General features: G+C 37.4%; 3 protein-coding genes across 3 annotated transcripts; 1 reads left to right on the plus strand and 2 right to left on the minus strand.

The window, feature by feature from the left end:
- Positions 1-999: 999 nt before the first annotated feature.
- On the minus strand, positions 1,000-2,424 carry LOC109177244 (putative F-box protein At1g19160). Its single transcript, XM_019326561.1, has 3 exons — positions 1,491-2,424; positions 1,113-1,186; positions 1,000-1,065 (listed from the first exon to the last, which is right to left on the minus strand). Exons 1-3 carry the CDS (start codon positions 2,422-2,424, stop codon positions 1,000-1,002), a joined length of 1,074 nt encoding a protein of 357 aa, XP_019182106.1.
- A 329-nt stretch (positions 2,425-2,753) lies between these two features.
- Positions 2,754-7,336, minus strand: LOC109177356 (protein CHLOROPLAST IMPORT APPARATUS 2-like). Its single transcript, XM_019326700.1, has 3 exons — positions 5,837-7,336; positions 3,164-3,316; positions 2,754-3,050 (listed from the first exon to the last, which is right to left on the minus strand). The coding sequence occupies exons 1-3, from the start codon at positions 6,818-6,820 to the stop codon at positions 3,000-3,002; spliced, it is 1,188 nt and encodes a 395-aa protein (XP_019182245.1). The 5' UTR covers positions 6,821-7,336; the 3' UTR covers positions 2,754-2,999.
- A 3,662-nt stretch (positions 7,337-10,998) lies between these two features.
- Positions 10,999-11,895, plus strand: LOC109177245. The gene has a single exon (XM_019326562.1). The coding sequence runs from the start codon at positions 10,999-11,001 to the stop codon at positions 11,893-11,895; it is 897 nt and encodes a 298-aa protein (XP_019182107.1).
- Positions 11,896-22,001: the final 10,106 nt, after the last annotated feature.

Here is a 22,001-nt window from a genome sequence, read left to right on the forward strand (position 1 = left end):
GCATCAATATACACGGAAGGTACATTAATATAAATTTGCAATACTAGGTAACTTATAGTTACAAGATTCTAATTATACTTTTTTTTTTTTTAAGAGTTTGAGCACTAATATGAAACTTTTTGAAACTTAAAGGTTTATTTAGTCATTTTATTGTAATTTTCTCTTAGTGTCCGTTTAGAAACCTGAAAAATATTTTTCAGAAAATGATTTTCATAATTCATTTTTCTGAAAAATATTTTAACTTGTTTGGTTGAAGGTCATAAAATTAATTTTTCTGTTTGGTTTATTTTTTGAAAAATAACTATATTATTTGTTATATAATAATAATAATAATAATAATAATAATAATAATAATAATAAGTGATGGTGTGTTGGTGATAATAATAATTAAGAAGCTAGTTTGAAGAGAGATAAAAAATTAAAGAATTTGAGAAATGTCTTATGATTAAAAATGTTGGAAGACATTTTTTCCTAAATTAGACTCTTTTTTATGACTTCATGTTTACCCAGATAGGATAGACTTACCCAGATAGGACAGACTCTTTTTTCACTGCTCCAGCCAACTGAATTCTCTGCTAGCTTCTGTCCTCCACTCATATTCACTCCTCTCTCACCTATCTCTATCAACTCACAATACTCTAGGGATAGCAACGATGCGGGATGAAAAAAATCAAAAATAGTTCCATTCCTGGCGAGAAATTAGACGGGGACGAGAATTTCTTGGGCCCCAGTCGACTCTTAGTTAAAATTTTAAATTAGAGTAATTTTTTATATTAAAAACATAATTCTTAATTTAAAAAATTAATATATATATTTATTTATTATAATATTATTCAGTGATGTGATGGGGCGGGAAGAGGTATCCCGTCCTCGTCTCCCGACGGAAAATCATATATATTTCTCATTTCGGTCTCTCTCATGTCAAGGACGGGGCAAATTGCTATTTCTACCATGGTCAAACACTATTATCTGAACCTCCAATTGGAGATTGTATTAAGTTCACTTGTTTGATCTCAGATCATCTTCTACTAGGAAAGAATTGATCCTATCAAGGGAAACTTTAATCTGATCGAATTAAAAAACAAAGATCGAGTTTCCGGTATCAGTCTTACAGGTTCTGACATGCCCCCCATTAATGCTGTGAAAATTGTAGCAGCATCAAATGCAGCTAGCACTGTTAAGCATCCTAAAAATATAACAGAGGAAATGATTATATTATATTGTTGGTGACATCCATCCAGTACAACAAATTAAAGTATTCAATGTTTTGCAATATTGAGTTTTCGTTAGCCATTTCAATTCAATCTCTCTATATGAAACATTACAAAAAAAAAAGAGCATGCTTTAACTAACTACACAACATGCAAATTAAACAACAAAACATTCTGTCATATCTAGCTACCCTCAAAACCCACTCATCTCATCTCCCTTCAAATTAACTGGCTCCCAGTCAGACCGGAAGGGGAAAATATCCATAGGAAAATACAGACCGCTCCGTTCATACACCTGAACCCTATACCCAGTCATCAAAGCCATGTTTGCAAGGCTGCAACCTATCAACCTCTTCTCATCCTTATCAATTCCCACAATTTTCTTTATCTTCCACTCGCAATTTCTTATGTCTTCTAGCTCCCAAAGCAATAGTTTTTCCGACTTGTACTCGCACGAAAACCCTAACTTCCCATTGTATTCCATGATTCGCTTTTTCTCGTAGCCTTCGTCGTCCGACAACTCTGCTGTCGGCGTTGGGAACTCCGAGTGAGTTTCTGTTGTCGAGTCGAAGGCTAAAACTGAGTTTTCGTTCGTAAGCCAATAGACAATCCCGCCTACATAGACAGACGGTTGATGGCCGAAAACCATGCATTGCTCCGTTACAAGGTTTTTGGACTGCCTCCATGTCCAAAGTTTGGAATCGAAAATCTCACATATGTAACTATATTGTCCCGATGACGAATAATGATCGTCCGAGAATCTGACTATTTGATAATGAAAAGGTTTTGATTTAAGCACTGTCAAAGCAACTCGTTCAAACAGCTGGCCTGGCTTCCTGGGACTAGGCAATGCAACAAGTTGGCTAGTGCTGGGCTTACAAACATAGTATTGATATGACCTGTTTTCATACTTTCTACAACACAGAATTCCTTGACTACAAGATGCCAAGATCTTCAAGTTATCCTCAGTGCATCGTATAGAAACACTATTCTGAACGTTCAAGGTTGGATTGATAGGGACAAATTCAGATAGATGGCGATTGCCTTTGAGTGTTTGAACAAAATATCCAAAGATATTCCTCGTTTTCAGACAGTAGGTTTGCATGAACCATGGGTCGTCGATGAGTTCCTTCAACTCCTTACTAACAACCTTACACGTATCCATTGTTTCTAAGGTTGTTCGAGTCAAAACCTCGAAAAGGACATCAGTCATCATTGTGATAGAATAGAAAATTTACTCTACCACCTATGTATTAATTAATTGTGTATGTGTTAACTGGAGTGAAATAGATATGCATATATATATAGGACAGTCGGAAGCATAATCCCATTAGGTTTAGGAGAAGGAAAGTTTACTTAGGAAAGTAATAGTTAAATTGAATCCTTTTAATTTCAAAAAAGGAAAAGGAAGGAGTAAGTTACTTGGCATGCAAGCAAGCAACACTAGGCAATTGAAGCAGTAAAGTCACGAAATTAAACAGTGAAATCGAGAATATAGAAGATTAGTGAAAGGAGAAAGAGGAATATATTACGAAATGAAGATGGGAAAACTGACTTTTGGACTATATATTATTAATAATCATTTAATCCGCTTGATCCCTTAGCAACCAGTCTATCTTCCTTGCTCAATATATGTCCAAAAACAAAATCAGGCAAATAATGATAAAAATAAAAATAAAAATAAAATAGTAGCATAATCGAGAAGAATAAACAAAAAAGTACAGATGCCAAGGAATGTGGTGACCAAACTCCTATCTAATTGAAAAATGCCTGCTGGCTTATTGGTCATCATCCTTGCTCGCTATCGTCGGGAGAATTTGGACTTTTCACAAAACGCCCCTGCACACACCATACAACATTTGAGTACAACATTTTTATGTAGTTTTTGTAGTGTGACTTTGTGTGTGTATATATATATATATAATTATATACACACATTTTTATGCACACACCTTCATTCTAGGTCGTCGATCAGCATTGACTTTTCTGACTTGGTATCTAATTTTCTTAGAGAAGAGGCGCGTACGTCGTTTTTCTTTATAACGCAATACACTCGCTTCTCTCACTCCGCTCTCTAAGAATAAGTCTATTTGTGCCAATCTAGCCTGCAATAAACCAAAAAGATCCCATTAGTTTGCAAAATAATAATAACAATAATAAAAATAGTTTACTTTCAATAACATTTATTTTTGTTATGTTTCTTGTACCTTATAAAATTAATAATTAATTAATACATATCGAATAAAACTATAATATATATAATAGAATTTTTTATTCTACTAGTAAAACAGCATACCTAACATGTAATAAATAGAAAAGCAATTCATATTTTAGGTAGGAAATAATATAAAATAAAATTTGTCTTAAGAACAAGTGAACAACTCTCTCATTTTCACATAGATTCTAATAGCCAATCCAAGCTAGCTAATTATTAAAGGAATGGCTAAAATGCTTCCAAGTCGAGTAATCCTACAAAGAAACTCCAAAGCTATATAAAAGCACAATAATACACTTACAAAATTTTCGATATAATATATAACAACTATGACGGCGAAATAATAAATTAAATATGAAAAATTCAACTACAATTCATTACTTGGCCAGATCTCTTGAAAATGATAAAAACTCTACCACTCATAATTATTAATTAATGATGAAATATAAAATAAATATAAAGATTATATTAATAATATCAATTTTAAATTAATTAATTACCTAATGAGGCAGGACAATGATTGGAAAGTAAAAGGGGACTTTGTCAAAAAAGTAACGTACATACTAGCGAATACTTCAAAGTTGTTAAACATTAACTCATAATGTTAAAAATTGTGTGTGAAGTCCACGTGCTTATGGACCCATATTAGTATATTCCTATGTGCCATGATGCACTTTTTTCAAAAGTATATAATCTCTTAGAAGAATAAACTATTAATTAAATTTTGAAAGTTAAAAAATAATACGGGTTATTTGAATCACGAATGGTAATAATTTAAAAATCAAATGATCATAAATGGTCAATTAAAAAATTGATGACTAAACGTGATAAAATCACTATACTCGAAAGATATACATGACTAAACGTATAACCTCTTAGAAAGACCACTACTGATTAAATTTTGAAAATTGAAAATCACGAAGGATAATAATTTGAAAATCTAATGATCACGAATGGTCAATTTAAAATTGATTGACTAAACGTGACAAAATCACTATATTCAGAAGATCTCATATGACATTAATTCTAATAAATTTAAGCAATAATTACACTTTTCGTTCCTAAGTTATAAAGTAATTGTATAATTCGTTTCTAAGAGTTAGTCATACAAATTTTTTGTCCTTACATTATCATTTGCGTTACATTTTTCGTCTTTTCGTGCTGACTTTTATTATCAAACATTTACAATTTTATTACCCAAAATAACTTTTAAGTTTTATATTAGAATTCAAAATAATAAAATATTTAGTAGCTAGGCGCTGACATTAAGGGGTCGTTTGGTTCACGGAATGTAAGATTACCTTAGGGAATGTTAGATTGCTGGGAATGTTAGATTACTGAGAATGTTAGATTTCTGTGTTTGGTTAAAATTGGGGTATGTAATATAATGATGTTTGGTTTAGGGTTATCTTTTATACACACTATAATATCCTTAACATATTTTCATATATTTTAATAAATTTAAAAATTAAAATAAATAAATAAATAAGATAACGGTATCATATATAATCACATGATTTTAAAATATTAACTAAAATCTTGAACTTGAGAAACAAAATTATTTTATAAACTAACATAACATAATAAAAATAAATAAATAAATAAATATATATATATATATATATATATATATATATATATATATATATATATATATATATATATATATATATATATATATATATAACTAACATAACCCAAGTTATCTTAGATTACCTAAGATTTTGAAGGGAATCACATTCCCTTCAAAATCCTATGTGGAGGGAATGTGACATTCCTTGGGAATGTTAGATTCCCTGAGATAATATGAACCAAACACCGGAATGTGAGCTTTGGAATGTCACATTCCCTTGGTTATCTTATATAACCTGAACCAAACGCCCCGTAATTGTCAAACAAGTTAGGGGGCGTTTGGTTCAGGTTATATTACATAACCATGGGAATATGACATTCCTGAGCTTAGATTCCTATGTTTGGTTCATACTATCTGAGGGAATATAACATTCCCACGGAATGGAACATTCCCTCCACATAGGATTTTGAAGGGAATGTGATTCCCTTCCTTTTCTTAGGTAATGTGAGATAACCTTGGATATTTTTGCTATTTTCATTCTAATTATTTAAAAATATATATTTTATGTTAGCTTACATATATATATATATATATATATATATATATATATATATATATATAAAGATAACCCTAAACCAAACATAATTATATTATATACCTCAGTCTTAACCAAACACAGGAATCTAACATTCCCAGTAATCTAACATTCCCAGCAATCTAACATTCCCTAAGGTAATCTAACATTCCGTGAACCAAACGGCCCCTTAAAGTTAAAGTAACAAGTAAAGTGGCTAAAGAAAATGATGGCGGGAGGAGAAGAGGGTGAAACTAACATACTTGGACATCAGTTCCGGCAGCGTCGGAGCACGGACTTTCATCGGAGAACGGCGACGGGCGGTCCGTCCACTCCGTCAAAACGCTGTCGTAGTTCAATTTTAGGAGCAAACCGGCCGATTTCGGCTTGGGAATGCTGGATTCCTCCTCTTTGGATGCACTTTGAGCTGAAGAAGATGAGCAGTCTTTGTCGTTTACCCTAAATTCAGCCGGCTTTTCAACTTTCTTTTTCTTCTTCTTCTTCTCCGTCGCCGGCGGCGGAGATTTCTCAGCTTTCGGGGTGATATCGGCGACGTTAATGCTCGCGATCGGAAATCTCCACCAATCTCCATTATCGGCCTGCTTTATCGCCTTAAATCCCATCCCAATCGGAAATCCGTAACAGGCGCGCATCCATTCCGCCTCCGGCGCCGAATCGTTGCTCTCGCTGAGCTTCCCCATGATGCTATCGATCCCTCCCTCTTCAATCTCCTCATCCAAAATCGACTCCGACTCAAAATCCTCCTCGAAATCATCGCAATCCTCGAACCTCAGCAGCGAATTGGAGTCGATTTCCCTAGGGCTCCCGCAGCCGGCGAGCAGTTTGCGAGGAGCGGCAGGGCGTCGGTTCAGGATCCGCTCAACCGGCGATTGTAGGAGAAAGCCATCGCAACCGCCGTCTAGCGCGGAGAACGGCAGGAGAAGGTCGGAGGAGGCGGAAAATGGCTGGTTAGGTCCGGTGAACTTGCAAGGCGGGTTTCTCAACGTCGCCGAGAATATCTTGGGATACGCCGTGGATAGAAGCGCCGCGGCTTCATTGTAGGTCTGGTTCGGCCGCTTCCGAGGCGTCCGAGGCTTCCGGGTGGAGATTGCAACCGGAGAATTACTGTTCTCCGAGAGAGTCGACGACGGAGAAGACGACTGCGACGCCCACGATGTCGATGGAGACCTTATTATCTCAAGCTCCAATTTATACCCTATCCCACCCCCACTCAAAGAAGAAAGCATTATTACCAGAAAACAGGGGAACCAGAAACCAGAAAAATGAATCCAACTCAAAAGACTTTCACACTTTCACACACATTTTTGGCTATAAAACCCAATTCTCATTCCCATATTGGCCAATATGAAAAGATGCTCTGCCCAGAAACAACAATTGGCAACAAAATACTGGGAGTCAGAGAGCTACACGTTGAAGAAGGTGAAGAACCCTAAACCCTAAAAAAGTGTGAAATTTTTTTCAAAGACTAGAAGATACCAGAGCCTTTATAAAATCCCCCCCAAAAAAAAAAAGGATTTAAGGGTTTAATTTAATTACAAAACCTCAAAAATCTACCTTGGAGTCATCGAGGTGTAATCTTATACTACACAGGATTAGCAAAGAAGCATGGATGAATATGCAGAGAAGCCAGAAGGCAAGAGAAAATATCTGAGGAGATAAATTGCGGTTTAAATATAAACACGGAGTAATAATTAAAGGGAAATTGAGAGGAGGGAAGGATGAGAGTCACGGGGTGGGGGGTGAGAAGAGAACAAAGAGAACAGAGGGTGAGGATTGAGAGGAGATTAGGTGTTGAGTGATGGAGATGATAACAGAGGAAAATGGTGAGGAGGGACCACCATACCCAATGTTTGGGTAACACCTTACAATTTCTCTATCGCAATTCTGCCTCTTCACTCCTCAGTTTGGACTCTTTTAGTTTGTCATTCATGATTCATTTACACTCACCGCCTCTCCAAAACATTCCTCCCGACCTCTCTTAAGAGACGAGAGTACAGTGTGTTAGTGTTCAACATTCTTTTTGATTTCTTTTAAAAAATGAGAGTATACAACTCAGCCTCTCTTATGAGACGAGAGTGTACAAAAACATTCCTCCCGGCCTCTCTTAAGGGACGAGAATGCAGTGTTCAACATTCTTTCTAATCTCTTTTAAAAAACGAGAGTACACAACTCCAACCTCTCCTATGAAACGAAAGTGTACTAATAATTAAGCTGGTAACTTCTAATTCTTAATTATTCATGTCACCAAGTTTCATTTTAATATTTTCCTTTTGAATCCATTAAATATAATTTAAAATATCTAAAATATCCTCACTTGTAAAAGTGCAAAGTTTAAAGAGATGCTAAAAAAGAGATGGTACTTTAGACATTTTATACTATTAGTTTGAGGAGGACCTTCCCCATAAATCAAAGAAATAGAAACTCTTTAAGAAAAGAAAAAAAAAATGGTCAACCCTACCATTAATTTGATTTTTTAAAAAAAAAGGTTTATTTATATACTTTTTACTTCAAAAAAATAAAAATAGGATTACAAATTTAAAGAGTGAAAATAATGCCAAGCACTTTGTGCTCAGATGACATGTAGTGACTATCCTGTATGAAAGATCATGTAATAGAGTTACTAGTATTAAAAAAAAAAAAGAGTGAAAATAATATTTTTGTTTTGCTTCCATTATATATTCAAATAAAAGTAATAAATTCATTTGCATTGCTACATTAGCATATCATTTAGACCCCGTTTGGTAAAATAGTTAACTTATCAGTCAATTTTTATTTATTTGACCACTATTAGCTGTTTGACATGGTTAAAAAAATCAATATAAATGTTTGGTTAATCAGCTTTTTGTAACTCCAAAATGCTAAAAGTAAAAAAGGTACTTAAAGCAACTTTTTCAATTAGCTTTAAAAAAAAAAAATTATATCAAACAGCTATTAGCTAACAGCTAATTTATCAAACACATTTCTACAATCAGCTAATGTTATCAACTAGTTATACCTTCTAACCTAATCAGCTAACAGTCATTTACTAAACAGTTATCTTCGCATGATAGTAATTTTTTATTCTGGATTAGTTTACTCATCTAAGAATTGAATTTGATAGATCTATCACTATAACATATAAAAGAAACTCAAATGATAATAGAATTTCATAATTTCCTATTTTTCTCCTATTTTTACTCAATTTATTTCGCTAGCAATTACGTATTAATACTGCCCCTCCATATATTTAAGATTAAAATCTCTCTCTCTCTCTCCCTCCCCTTACAAACATTAGTATATAAAATATTGTAAAATATTTTATGCAAAAGTGAATAATATCACACATTTACATTATCAAGCCTATCATGATGTTGAAAATTTTCCACGCAATGAAATTTTAATTTTTAAAGGGTATTTATTCAATTTTTAAAATAAAAAATAAAAAATAGAATTGAGTCATTAAAGCTTTGTTTGGCATGTCTAGCTGAAAAATTAGTAATTAATAAGTTAATTATTTGAAATTAAAGTGTTTGGTAAAATTAATTGTTGAATTAGCTGATAAGTGTAAAAAGACATAAAATGATAAACTAAGATATTAAAATTTTAATTAATGAAGGGTAAATGGTGTCATTTTTGTAAATTAATAAAGATTAAAAAAAGCGAAAAAAAATTAAAAAGTCCGTTGGAGCTTATTTTGAAGTGTTATCCCAAGTAACATTTCAAAATAAGCTATTATTTTATGATCGTCATGTTTTAACAAAGAAAGCTTATAGCTTATTTGTAATTTTAAATAAGTTACCCGCTTTAAATAATGACATTTTAGACTTATTTTCTTAAAAAATCATGTTCAAATATAAATATAGTAAATATGAATTTCTACATTGATAATTGAATTGCCACAAGCAACCATCGTCTTGTAAATCTAACCAAAAAAGGAATATAAGAAAATAAGTCTAAAATAACAATAGACTGCTTCCGTTAGAGTCAAATTTATAATATTATGGTTAAAAAGTCAATAGTTTGACCAATTTAGTTGAGTTGTCCAAGACATTTTTAACATTAAATAGAGTTTTATTACATGGACTCTCCTTCACTTTTATTCTTGATATAACAAGAGATGATAAATTATCTTTATCTTGTGAATCTCATAAAAAATATTAGTATCAAAATTTGAGTAAGGGAGTAAAAGTAAATAATAAAATTTGAAAATTCAAGTAATATTTTCATTACCTTATCCCTATTGGGCTGTTGTTTCATTTTCCAGCATGGGGCAATTTTGTAATTGTTAATTATGGGCAGCTTGGTATGGCATTTGTTCCCAACTTTGAACAAAAGTACATACTCTCACCCATACCAATTACCAAACTCCAAAGACGCGCATGGGTTCTTATCTGATGACGTGGGGAGCCTTGATTGGAGGACTGGGATTTTTGTGGCAACGTGGCAGCACTTTATGGGATAGCGGATTTTCACGAGAGGTGGGGTGCGGGGTATATGTTTTGAATCTGAGGAAAAGAGACAATGATTAAAGCCGTTTTGGTGTTTTGTGCGGCCTTTTGTGCGGCAGATGATAGTCCTACGTTTAGCTATCTAGAATCATTGGCTTCCCGATTAGAAAATAAAAATAGCCCCCAAAACGGCAATTTGAGTTTAGATTTTCTCTACGTGGTTGCCACAAAATTAGAGCAACTACAATGATTGTGGTGAGTTTGGATTGGGTGATTGTATCGTTTTTATTCAAAATGAATTCTTATTTATAAAATGAGTTCTATTATATGTAGTCATGATGTGATGAGTATTGATAGGCTATTTTTTTTTTATGTCTGTTCTTATAAATGTGTGTACAACAGAGTTTTTAAGTGTGAGAATAAAAGTTGAGAATTAAAAATGAGAGTATATATATAATCTTTTCCTTATAAAATATATTGAATTTTTCATACATATTATTATTTCCTTTATTGGTAACTCTTCAACTCTTAAATATTACATTTTGATTTAAAAGTGTTACATTGCATCTTTTCTCGAAAGTATCACATTATTTCCTTAATGGCACGTTTGGTTCGCATAATAGGCCTGAAATGGAATAGCATTCCTGGTAATAGGCATATTCCTTTGTTTGGTAAAATCTTTTATTCTTAGGAATAATGTTCCTGGGAATGACCTATTCCCCTTGCAAGGAGAATATAGATTCCTGGCACCCCTTGGTATTAGGCTATTCATCATGAGTTCTTAGGAATAGCCTAAGATTAGTATTTCCTATTTTACCCTCCAAATAAATGCATGTTACTGGACAAATTAAACTACCAGTGCATCATTGTAAAAAACTTCAATTATTCAATCTCTCTCTAGAACACATCTAGGGTTTTCGCATCCATACTAGGGTTTCTAGGTTTTCGCAAGGTCGCCGGTGGAACCGTTCGGTCGTATGGCCGGTAATACGCAAGGAATGATTGGAGATGAGGGCCAAGGGTTGCAGCAGCAGAACGATGTCACCATGCGGCCTCCTACGCCGGAAGTTGCGGCGGACGATGAGGCGGGTGTGGCGGCAATTACCGATCGCTGGGCGGACTGGGCGTTAAAGGAGGAGACTGCTGCGTTTGTGCCGGCAGTGGGTGAAGAGGACGACGGTGAGGTGGGTGAGGAGGAAGAGACATGGAAGGTGGTTGGCCGTTTTCTCACGCAGAAGATGATAAAGCTTGATTTTATGAGACAGGTTCTTGCATCTGTGTGGCAGCCGGTTAAAGGAGTGCAAGTAACGGAGATCCAAAAAGGTTTATTCCTGTTCGTTTTCTTTCATAAAACAGACATGGATTATGTTTTGAATGGTGGTCCCTGGGCGTTCGAGAATAATGCATTGATTTGTCGAGAAGTCCGGGATGGTGTGTTGCCGGGGGATATCCAACTGAATATGATTGATATGTGGATACAGCTACATGATATGCCCAGGGGATATACGTCGCAGGCTATTTTGGAACAAGCGGGGAATTTTATGGGCACTTTTATTAAACATGATGACCGATATGAAGGGGCTCCGTGGTTAACTTTCCACCGGATTCGGGTATCCATACCGATTGATCGCCCTTTACGAAGGGGGATGAAGTTGATGAAGAGGGATAAGACTACCGCATGGGTCACTTTCCGGTATGAATGGTTGCATAAGTTCTGTTATTTTTGTGGGTTCATGGGGCATCTACACACGTTTTGCATTCATGCAAGGGAGGCAGGAATACCACTGGAACGGTACCCGTATGGTCCGGATATGCGTGCTGGTGGATCCGGAGCGCTCCTAGAGCGGTTGGGGATAGTTGGCTCGTACCGGTAGGGGGCATCTGCGTCCGGTGGTGTCTCGGAAACCGGTTGGTGTTACGGCTGTCGTGGATTTGGAGAATGGGGGTGGACCGGGAAAGGTGGTGGAGGGATGTGTGGTGGCATCGGCGAAACGCCGACGGCAGGCGCAGGTGGATGGGGAGGAGGATATGGGTAGTAGGGGTGATATCACAATGCAAGATGGCTCAAAAAACTTGTCCATGGCGGGAGCTGGTGCCCAGCCCCGCCCATCATCATGAGTACTTTGAGCTGGAACTGTCGTGGCTTGGGCAATCCACGCACAATTCGACAGATTGTGGGCCTAGTGTCCAGTAAGAAGCCTGATTTTGTGTTTTTGATGGAGACCAAGGTGCCGCGGGTACATGCAGAACGGATCCGTGTTACGCTTGGGTATGAGGGTTTGTTTTATGTTGATAACGATGGGTTGAGTGGAGGAATGGCGCTTTTATGGAAGAAGAATAATACGGTCAGACTATTAAGCTACTCGCAGAGTCATATTGATGTGGAAGTTAGCTTTTTTAATAAGTTATGGCGCATGACATGTATATATGGTATCTCCGAGCGAAATAGGCGGGAGGAGACATGGGATTTACTTGGCACTCTGAAAAATAGATCCTTGCTGCCCTGGGTGGTGATAGGGGACTTTAATAATCTCCTATATCAACATGAGAAGAAGGGGGGAAATCCGTACCCTAATAGCCTATTACGGGGTTTCGGAGATGCTGTGGATGGATGTGGCTTGTTGCAGATGCCAATGAGAGGCCACCAGTTTATGTGGGAAAAGGGAAAGGGGACGCCAAATTGGATAGAGGAGAGGTTGGACAAGGCCCTAATAACGAATGATTGGGGTCTGATGAATGAGAACGCATGGTTGGAGAACATTCGGACCCGGGCCTTGGATCACTCGATTCTTTTCCTCAGTATAAATGCGATTTGCATGCCAAGGGGAAGGGGGCCGCGGAGATTCAGGTTTGAGATGGCTTGGTTGTTAGATGAAGGCTGCAAAGAGGTGGTAGAAACGGCCTGGCAGGAGGGGAGAACGGGAGGATTGCTGTATTATCAGCAGTTGTGTGGAGAGAAGTTAATGCGGTGGGGGGGGGGGGGCGGGGGGGGGGGGGGGGAGACTAGTTTCATAAATTCGGTAAACGAATTAAGCAGCTACAACAGAGGCAAGATACCATTCGGAATAGGCGAGATTTGGTGGCGCTAGCTGAGTATCAACAGATTGAGAATTCCCTGAAACGAATTGAGATCCAGGAGGATGTGTTCTGGAGACAGCAAGCTAAGCAACATTGGCTTCGCGGGGCAGACGCGAACACAAAATTCTATCACAGGTATGCCTCTGCTCGTAGGAAAAAGAATTTTATTTCTAGTATTAAATGTGATGCTGGTAACTGGGTGGAGGGGGAGGATATGCATTCCACTATACGAAAATATTTTGAGAATATTTTTGCCTCTAATGGATTGAGCTGTGACGATCCGCTTTTTGGGGTCCTAAACCCACGAGTGACCTTGGAGCAGAATATGATGCTAGACCGCCCTTTTGAAACTGATGAGGTAAAAGAGGCTCTTTTTTCAATGTATCCGGATAAGGCACCGGGCCCGGATGGGTTAAACCCGGGTTTTTACCAGCAGTTTTGGGAGGTAGTGGGAGGAGATGTATCTGGCTTTATAACGAATGCCTTGAATTCCTGTGTATTCCCCGAGGGTTTGAATGATACTAACATTGTTTTGATCTCTAAGAAAGAGGTGCCTGAGACAGTTGCAGATTTAAGGCCGATTGTGTTGAGTAATGTCGTTTATAGAGTTATGGCTAAGATGATAGCAAATAGGATGAAAGCGCTTATGGGAGGATTGATCTCAGAATCCCAGAGTGCATTTATTCCGGGAAGGCTTATCACTGACAACATCTTGGTGGCGGCTGAGGTGGGGCATTATCTAAATAGAAAGCAATGTGGTGTAGTGGGTTGGAGTGCATTGAAACTAGATATGTCAAAGGCCTATGACAAAATGGAGTGGATCTTTCTAGAAAGGATGCTGACCGTTATGGGTTTTAGTGAGAAGTGGATAAAACTCATTATGCTGTGTGTAACGACTGTTAATTATACTGTAATGGTCAACGGTATGGCAGGGGGTGCGTAAAATCAACCAGGGGTCTCAGGCAGGGAGACCCTCTCTCTCCGTATTTGTTTATTATTTGTGCAGAGGCTCTCTCGATGATATTACAGTATGAACAGTTAGCAGGCTCTATATATGGATGCAGAGTAGCTAGGGGGGCACCGCCTGTATCACACCTATTTTTTGCGGATGATAGTCTACTATTTTTCAAAGCAAATATCCAGGAGGCGGGAGTTATAAGGCAAAGCCTTGCAAGGTATGAGAAATTGTCAGGCCAAGTGGTGAACTATAATAAATCTAATATATGCTTTAGCAGAAATACCCAGGAGGATCACAGGGCACATATAGCGGATTATCTGGGGGTGGTGCAAGCACCCAACTTTGGGAAATATTTGGGTTTACCTTCCTTTGTGGGGAGGAATAAGAGAGTTGTTTTTTCCCACGTGGAAGAGAAGATCAGGCAGCGAATTGGTTCGTGGAGTAAAAAGTTGCTTTCTTAGGCTGGTAAGGAAGTATTGTTGAAAAGTGTAGCGCAATCTATGCCTACCTTTTCAATGAGTGTTTTTTTGTTACCTGAGACAGTTTGTCAGTCAATTGAGCGAACTATGAATAAGTATTGGTGGGGGAATGGAAGAGAAAAGGGAATACATTGGAAGGCTTGGGACAGGTTGTGCGTACCGAAAAAGTATGGTGGTATGGGTTTTAAAGAGCTTAGGGCTTTTAATCTAGCTATGCTGGGAAAACAGGCATGGCGTTTTCTAACAGACCCAGAAACACTTGCAGCAAAAATTTATAAAGTAAGGTATTATCCCACAACCAGTTTTACTGATGCAACTATTGGTAATTGCCCAAGTTACTGTTGGAGAAATATAATGGCAGCCCATGCAATGGTGATCTCAGGGGTGCGAAGGAGAATTGGGAATGGACAGACAACGTTGATATGGGGGCATCTGTGGTTACGAGATAATCCTAGCCCTTTGATTCAAACAGAAATGCCAGAGCAGTTGAGAGAGGCACGGGTTGCAGGATTAATTGATTTACAGACACACACATGGGATCCACATATTTTATCTGACTTGTTTATTCCTGAGGATGTGGAACGAATAAATATGATCCCTATTAGTCCGGATTACGAGGACTCATGGTATTGGATGAGTGACCCAAAGGGGACATATACTGTGAAGAATGCTTATAGGCGTATTGTGGGTGACTATGAAAATAACCCCGTGATGTTTGATAAATGGATTTCAATGTAGAAATTAAAAGTCCCCCCCAAATGGAAGACTTTCTTGTGGAGAGCCATATGTGAAATTTTGCCAACTACAATTAACTTGATATTTAAAAGGGTAGAGGTAGACCCAATATGCCCAATGTGTGGTTTAGATCATGAAGATGTGTTAAATGCTTTAGTGCTCTGTGAATATTCTAGACTTGTTTGGAATATAACACAATTGTCTATCACTAATATTATTGCAAACTCTTTTACAACATGGCTAAAAGGGGCTTTGGCGATCTTGACGGAGGAGCAGACCCGATTGATGGTAGGGGTGTTATACTATATATGGAGAGCCAGAAATTCGGCTGTCTGGAAGGGATCTATGACGCGACCTACCCAATTAGCCAGAGCAGCAGCCGCAGCACTTCAGGCGTACGGCGCTGCCCAGGACTACCGTACCAAGCCGGCTGCGGCGTCGGTGCCATTAACCGAACCGGGGGAAGGTGGTCTACGGTGTTATGTGGATGCGGGCTTTCGTCACGACACAGGCGAGGCTACGTACGACATATTATTAATAGCGCCAGATGGCTCTTTTGTGGCAGCAAGGAATGACAAATTACCGATTTGTTTCTCACCACTTATGGCAGAGGCACAGGCATACAAGGAAGCACTGTCTTGGTTACTTGAACGGAACAACACATCAGTAAGTTTACTCACAGATTGCATGGAGTTGACTACGATTATCCGGCACCATCACACGCCGATCCATTCGTACGTTGGGGTCACGATTGACCAATGCAGACACTTATGTCTTTATTTAATCGTATTGCTTTAAATTACATCTCTAGACAGGTTAATTTACATGCGCATACTTTAGCTTCGTTAGCATTTACACAGGATCAAGCTATGTACTGGGATGCTATCCCACCTGACGCTATTTCGGCTTTGATTCATTAGTACAATCGCAAGATTGACCTTCAAAAAAAAACTAGCAGTGCATCATGAAATTTGCAGTAATTAGTTCACACAACATTATTTTTTCAAAAGATTAACATACAATAAATAAATCAATAAATTGATCAAATTCTCAAAAAAATAATAAAAAATTGATCAACAGGTCACATTGGATCGCCAGATAGAGGAGGAGATGGGTAGACCACCGTCGAAGCCATCGTTGCTGCTCTCCCTTGCTCTGTCATCTGCTGCTTCCGATTAGCGGCAGCCTATGATCTTGATTCTGATCAGTGGCGGCCTCTAATCTTGACGAAGACGTAGGGTTTCTGCGAATCGCCTCTCTTGTCACTGGTGAGGAGATCGTAGACCAGCAATCGTGTGTGGTCGAGGAAGGTGATCTGGATGCCGATCGTCCAGATGGTGCGATGATCAAAGAGCAACTAGAGAAAGGATTTCAGCAATCGATTTTTGAGATTCGATCTCAACACGCAGCGACAAAGGAAACAATGACAGCAGTCAAGGGAGATTCTAATATCCCAAAAATGTCCATGCCTATGAGAATCGCTGAGGAAACAGAGAAACCCAAAGAAGCGGAGCCGGAGCAGTGCGAAGGTGGCAACGGCGGAGGCGGTGGTAGACGGTTGAGAGTGCGAGGGGATTCTTGGGAGGGTTTTACTATTGTAATTGATATTGATGAATAATGTAAGAACTGCCACCAGTTCCTGAAGAGGTAGTTGTCCCGCAGCCTGTGCAAGGCGATGGAAATCCAACTTTAAGACGGTTTACTCGAATAAGACGATCAGCAGTTTCTAGTTATTATGTTTCGTATCTACAAGAATCTGAAGTAGGAGCCGAAAATGATCATAAAACGTTCTCTCAAGCCACAAATTGTGCACAGTTTGACTTATGGTTGGAAACCATGAAGGACAGTGGGGTTTGGGATCTTGTGCAGTTGCCTAATGGGGCCAAGGCCATTGGCTGTAAATGGATTTTTAAGACTAAAAGAAACTCATTAGGCAACATTGAGAGATACAGAGCCCGACTTTTTGCCAAGGGATTTACTCAATAGGAAGGAATCGAGTACAAGGAGACCTTGTCTCCTGTATCAAATAAATATTCACTTCGAGTCAATTTGGCATTAGTTGCACATTTTAATCTTGAGTTGCAACAAATGGATGTGAAAACTGCTTTCTTTAATGGTGATCTAGAAAAAGGAGGTTTATATGAAACAACCTGAAGGTTTCTCTTCTAGGGGTGGTGAGAATTTAGTATGTAAGCTTAAGAAATCCATATACAGTTTAAAACAAGCCTCCCGTCAATGGTAATCAAGTTCGATGAGGTAATTTCTTCATTTGGTTTTACCAGAAGGTACGTGGGAGTCGAATATGCTTTCTTGTTTTATATGTGGATGACATCTTACTTGCCACCAATGATAAGAGGATGCTTCGTGATGTGAAACAATTTCTTTCTAAGAACTTTGACATGAAGGATATGTGTGATGCCTCTTATGTTATTGGCATTAAAATTCATAGAGATAGGTCCTGGGGTATACTGGGTTTATCTCAAGAAACCTATATAAACAAAGTTTTAGAGAGATTTCATATGCCAAAATTGTTCACCAAACGTTGCTCCCATAGTTAAGTAGGACAAATTCAGTTTGGACCAATGTATGAAAAATGATTTGGAGAAAGAATCCATGGAGAACATCCATTGTGCTACAGTGGTTGGGTGTCTTGGATATATTCAAGTCTGTACAAGGCCAGACATTGCTTTTACGGTTAGAATCCTAGTATAGGACGTTACTAGCACAATCTGGGGTTAGACCATTGGAGAGCTGTAAAGAGGGTTCTAAGGTATCTAAAAAGAACCAAAGGTTACAAGCTTGAGTTTAAGCAGACATACAATTTAGATGTTGTCGGTTATTCTGATGCGGACTTCACTGGCTGTGTTGATTCTCAAAAATCAACTTCAAGGTACGTCTTTATCATGACTGGTGGGGCTATCTCATAGAGAAGTGTTAAACAGTCCTTAATAACTACTTCTACCATGGAAACCGAGTTCGTTTCATGTTTTGAGGTTACTTCACAAAGTGTGTGGCTAAAGAATTTTATCTCTAGGCTTTGAGTTATGTACTCTATTTATATCTAAGCCATTGAAAGTCTATTGTGACAACTCAGCTGCAGTCTTCCTAGCTAAGAATGACAAAAGTGAGAGTCGAAGTAAGCACATCGACATCAAGTTCTTAGTCATTAGGGAGCGTGTCAAAAATAAAGTTGTATTCATTGAACATATTAATACTGAACTGATGTTAGCAGATCTCTTGACTAAAGGCACGCCTCCATTTAAATTCAAGGATCTGGTTCATAAAATGGGACTTTCATCCACTTTGTAATTTGTATATACATTCAGTTTCAATAAAATTCTTTTGCATTCAGACATTTGTTTTTCAATTAAGTGTGTACACTTTCATTTGCTTTATATTACTGAGAAAATGTACTTAAGTTGGACTTGAAATAAACATATGGTTTGTTTCATTAAGTTTTGTTTCCTAATTAAGTGCTCAAGGGCAGTTTGCATTTGATTATAATGGATACTACTCGTACTAATGAGAACATATCACCATGGTTGGTGTTTTTCTGTTCTTGGGTTATGGTGTTTGCACCAAATGGGAGAATGTAACGTTTTCCTATTATTATTATTATTATTATTATTATTATTATTATTATTATTATTATTATTATTATTATTATTATTATTATTATTATAACATTAGGATAAGTTGTGATAATATTAAGTATTTGATATGTGGTGCAACACTAATAACCTAATAGCTAAACTTCCATTATGATTAGGAGTCTAGTTACGATTTAGGAGACATAAAGACATACAACAACCACAATGATAGACAGTAGTTATATAAGGTCACTAGTCCTCACAGTAGTTATATAAGGTCACTAGTCCTCTCACTGCTGCTGAGTAGAAGTGAGAGATAAAACACTTGTGTAACTCTGCAACAGTCCGGATCATTCAACCATTATCGATACAAGAGCTGGCTAGAAGTTAGTGCGATCCTACTGTCACATATTATAGATTGCATGTGGCATATTTAATTCTAACATGGCCGGGTTTGCAAGGAAAATGATTGCAAAGTAGAGGTACGTCTAGGGATTGCAAGGAAAACTTTATGCATGTTTTGATTCTTAGAGGTTTAGAGTTTACATTAGTCACCACTTGCAATGTATTGGTGATGGTTTGCGATACAATGAGAATGAAATTCTTGCAAAATGACAACTAAACTCCTTTTTTTTTTGTCTATGATTAGTTCTCAGTTTAATTTTCTCTTGAATTCTCGTTTGTACCTGAGCGCGCCTGGCCTATATATATATATATATATTAATTAGGCTGCTCAACGTACTCACGACAGCCGTATTAATTAGGAGTACGTGTACAAAGTATTTGGCATAAGTAGTATCTTCTTAATCTATTGGTCGTGCTAATACTGAAGATTGGATAATGATAATAATTCAATTGTTTGGTTAATAAAACCCGAGTTTTACTGGCCAGACAAGCACAAATGATATGTAGAGTTTTGTTTTTTTCATTCAACATGTCATGGGTATCTCTTATATATAGACTTTTGTTGTATAGTTTGTATCACGGAGAAAGCATTTTTCGTATATAGGGAAAATTACAGCCCAGGCCAACTGATCTTTATTAATTAATGTGTTATACAAAGTGCCAGCAGGTCTGTAACGTATCAATCTTGCAAGTGGCCGGGAGGAAATTAAGCTAGCTAATCTGCGAGTGCGAGCGAGGCGTAATCATCAGTTCCGACAAGACGATATCTTCGATTGCGACTGCGACTTTATACGCCCATGTTTGACTACTATTGTATATATCTGATCAGAGGTTTTTCAGCTGAGGTTGGTTTATGGATGGATGGTAGGGAGGTTTAATATTGGCCACAAATTAAAATTAAGTATATATGATCTGATGATTATAATCCGGCCAAGAGGGCTCACTCACTACCTTATCTCGGATCGGAGAATTTATGGATGGCCTTTGCTTCGATTCAATTCCTTTTCGGATAACCTAACTTACAGAAGAGAAGAGGTTAAGTTGATATGATGTTGCAGGAGGCCAGGCGCGCCCCATAATTACCTCTCTGCTCGATCGCCCTAATCTTCAATTCTCGCTGATAATCACATCATCGTAATCTGCTAATTTCATCCAACGTTACGTTGCCGCTGCAAATTAAACTCCTCCGATCCGATCCCTAAGCTCCGTAACATCAAATCGCTGCTTCAATTCGTTTCATGCTCCTTTTCAGCCATCGAGCCCCCCGTAGGGATGGCAATATAATGAGAAGTATACTCCAAGTCCTATCCCTGCCCTGAAATCTCATCCTACTCCTTGTTTTCGTCCTGCCAGAGATATGAATTTTTTGCCCGCATAGCTCGGATGGACAGCTCAATCGATCGCAGGGATGGAGCCAAAGGGGCAGGGACAACTGCCCCCTCACCCCACCCCATATATAATTGTTGTATATATATATGTATATATAGTACATGTGTTAGTATTAGTAAAATAAAACTATTGAATGTCAACGAGTTGATTTTGATAGTTGGTTGAGCACATGTTGAGTTATGATAAAGTGAGGGGGGCTCCTTGTGCGCAGTGAGCACCGGTCTAGTCTCTATGGTTCATGTTCGGTTGAGTCACCATGATTTACATCTTCCCAAATGCTCTGTCGGGCCGGGGTGTGGGGGCCCATGATTTACATCCTCCCAAATGCTCTGTCGGGCCGGGGGGTGGGGGGCCCTTAGGGTTGGGGTTCAGCCTTCTGGAATAATGATAAAGGATAGGGGTTTGAATTTTCGCATTAACATAGTTTTATAGTTGCCTTCAACAGTTTTTTTGACTCCTTCCCTATGGTTTCACACAGTCACCGGTTTTTTTGACTCCTTCCCTATGGTTTCAACACAGTCACGTTTTTAATAGTTTTTTAATATTTAATACACACATATATATAACATTCTTTTATATTAATAATGAGATGTGTGTATTTTTTTTTTAATTATCTCTTTTGTTTTAATGTTTTGCCTTTATTGAAAAAAATTTCTGAATTCGTCTCTACTCCTTCACCCTCTCAACCAAATTTCTGGCTCCTTCCATGATCACAGGTAAAATTTGTCAAGTGATCAATGATGGTGTTTCACCCGTGGCACTGCACCAGTAACAGTGTGGGAACAACATCTCAAATGAGAGGACTCCTTGTGGAATATATATTTTTTATCCCATTTCAGTTAACTTAGTCAAACTAATATAAATCTAAATATTTAAATAAAATGATTTTGCATTCAAAAAAAAAATAATAAAATGATTTAAATATTAAACTTTTGATCTTAAAATACTTATTAAATTTTCATTGAATTTTCAATAACAACCAAACTGTCGAATATATGCTCTATTTGACACACTTGGCCGAAAAGCTATTTGAAAGCTAAGCCAGACAGCTAAAAAGCTACATAAAAGGATAAATTGTTATATTAAAGTTTTAATTAATGAATAATATATGATACTGTTTTTGTAAATTAATAATGATAACGATAAGAAAGGAAAAGAAAAGGCAATAACTTATTTTGAAATGTTACTTGGAATATGTTTCAAAATGAACTATTATTTTAAACTCTTCATATTTTACCAAACCGTTTAATTACTTATTATTTATTTGTAACTTAAAATAATGTATAAACTCTATTAAACATATCCACTATTCAATTATAATACAAAAAATCTACAATTGTCATAAT

Source organism: Ipomoea nil, unplaced genomic scaffold, assembly GCF_001879475.1.
Source record: "Ipomoea nil cultivar Tokyo-kokei standard unplaced genomic scaffold, Asagao_1.1 scaffold0804, whole genome shotgun sequence".
Classification (NCBI taxonomy): Eukaryota; Viridiplantae; Streptophyta; class Magnoliopsida; order Solanales; family Convolvulaceae; genus Ipomoea; species Ipomoea nil.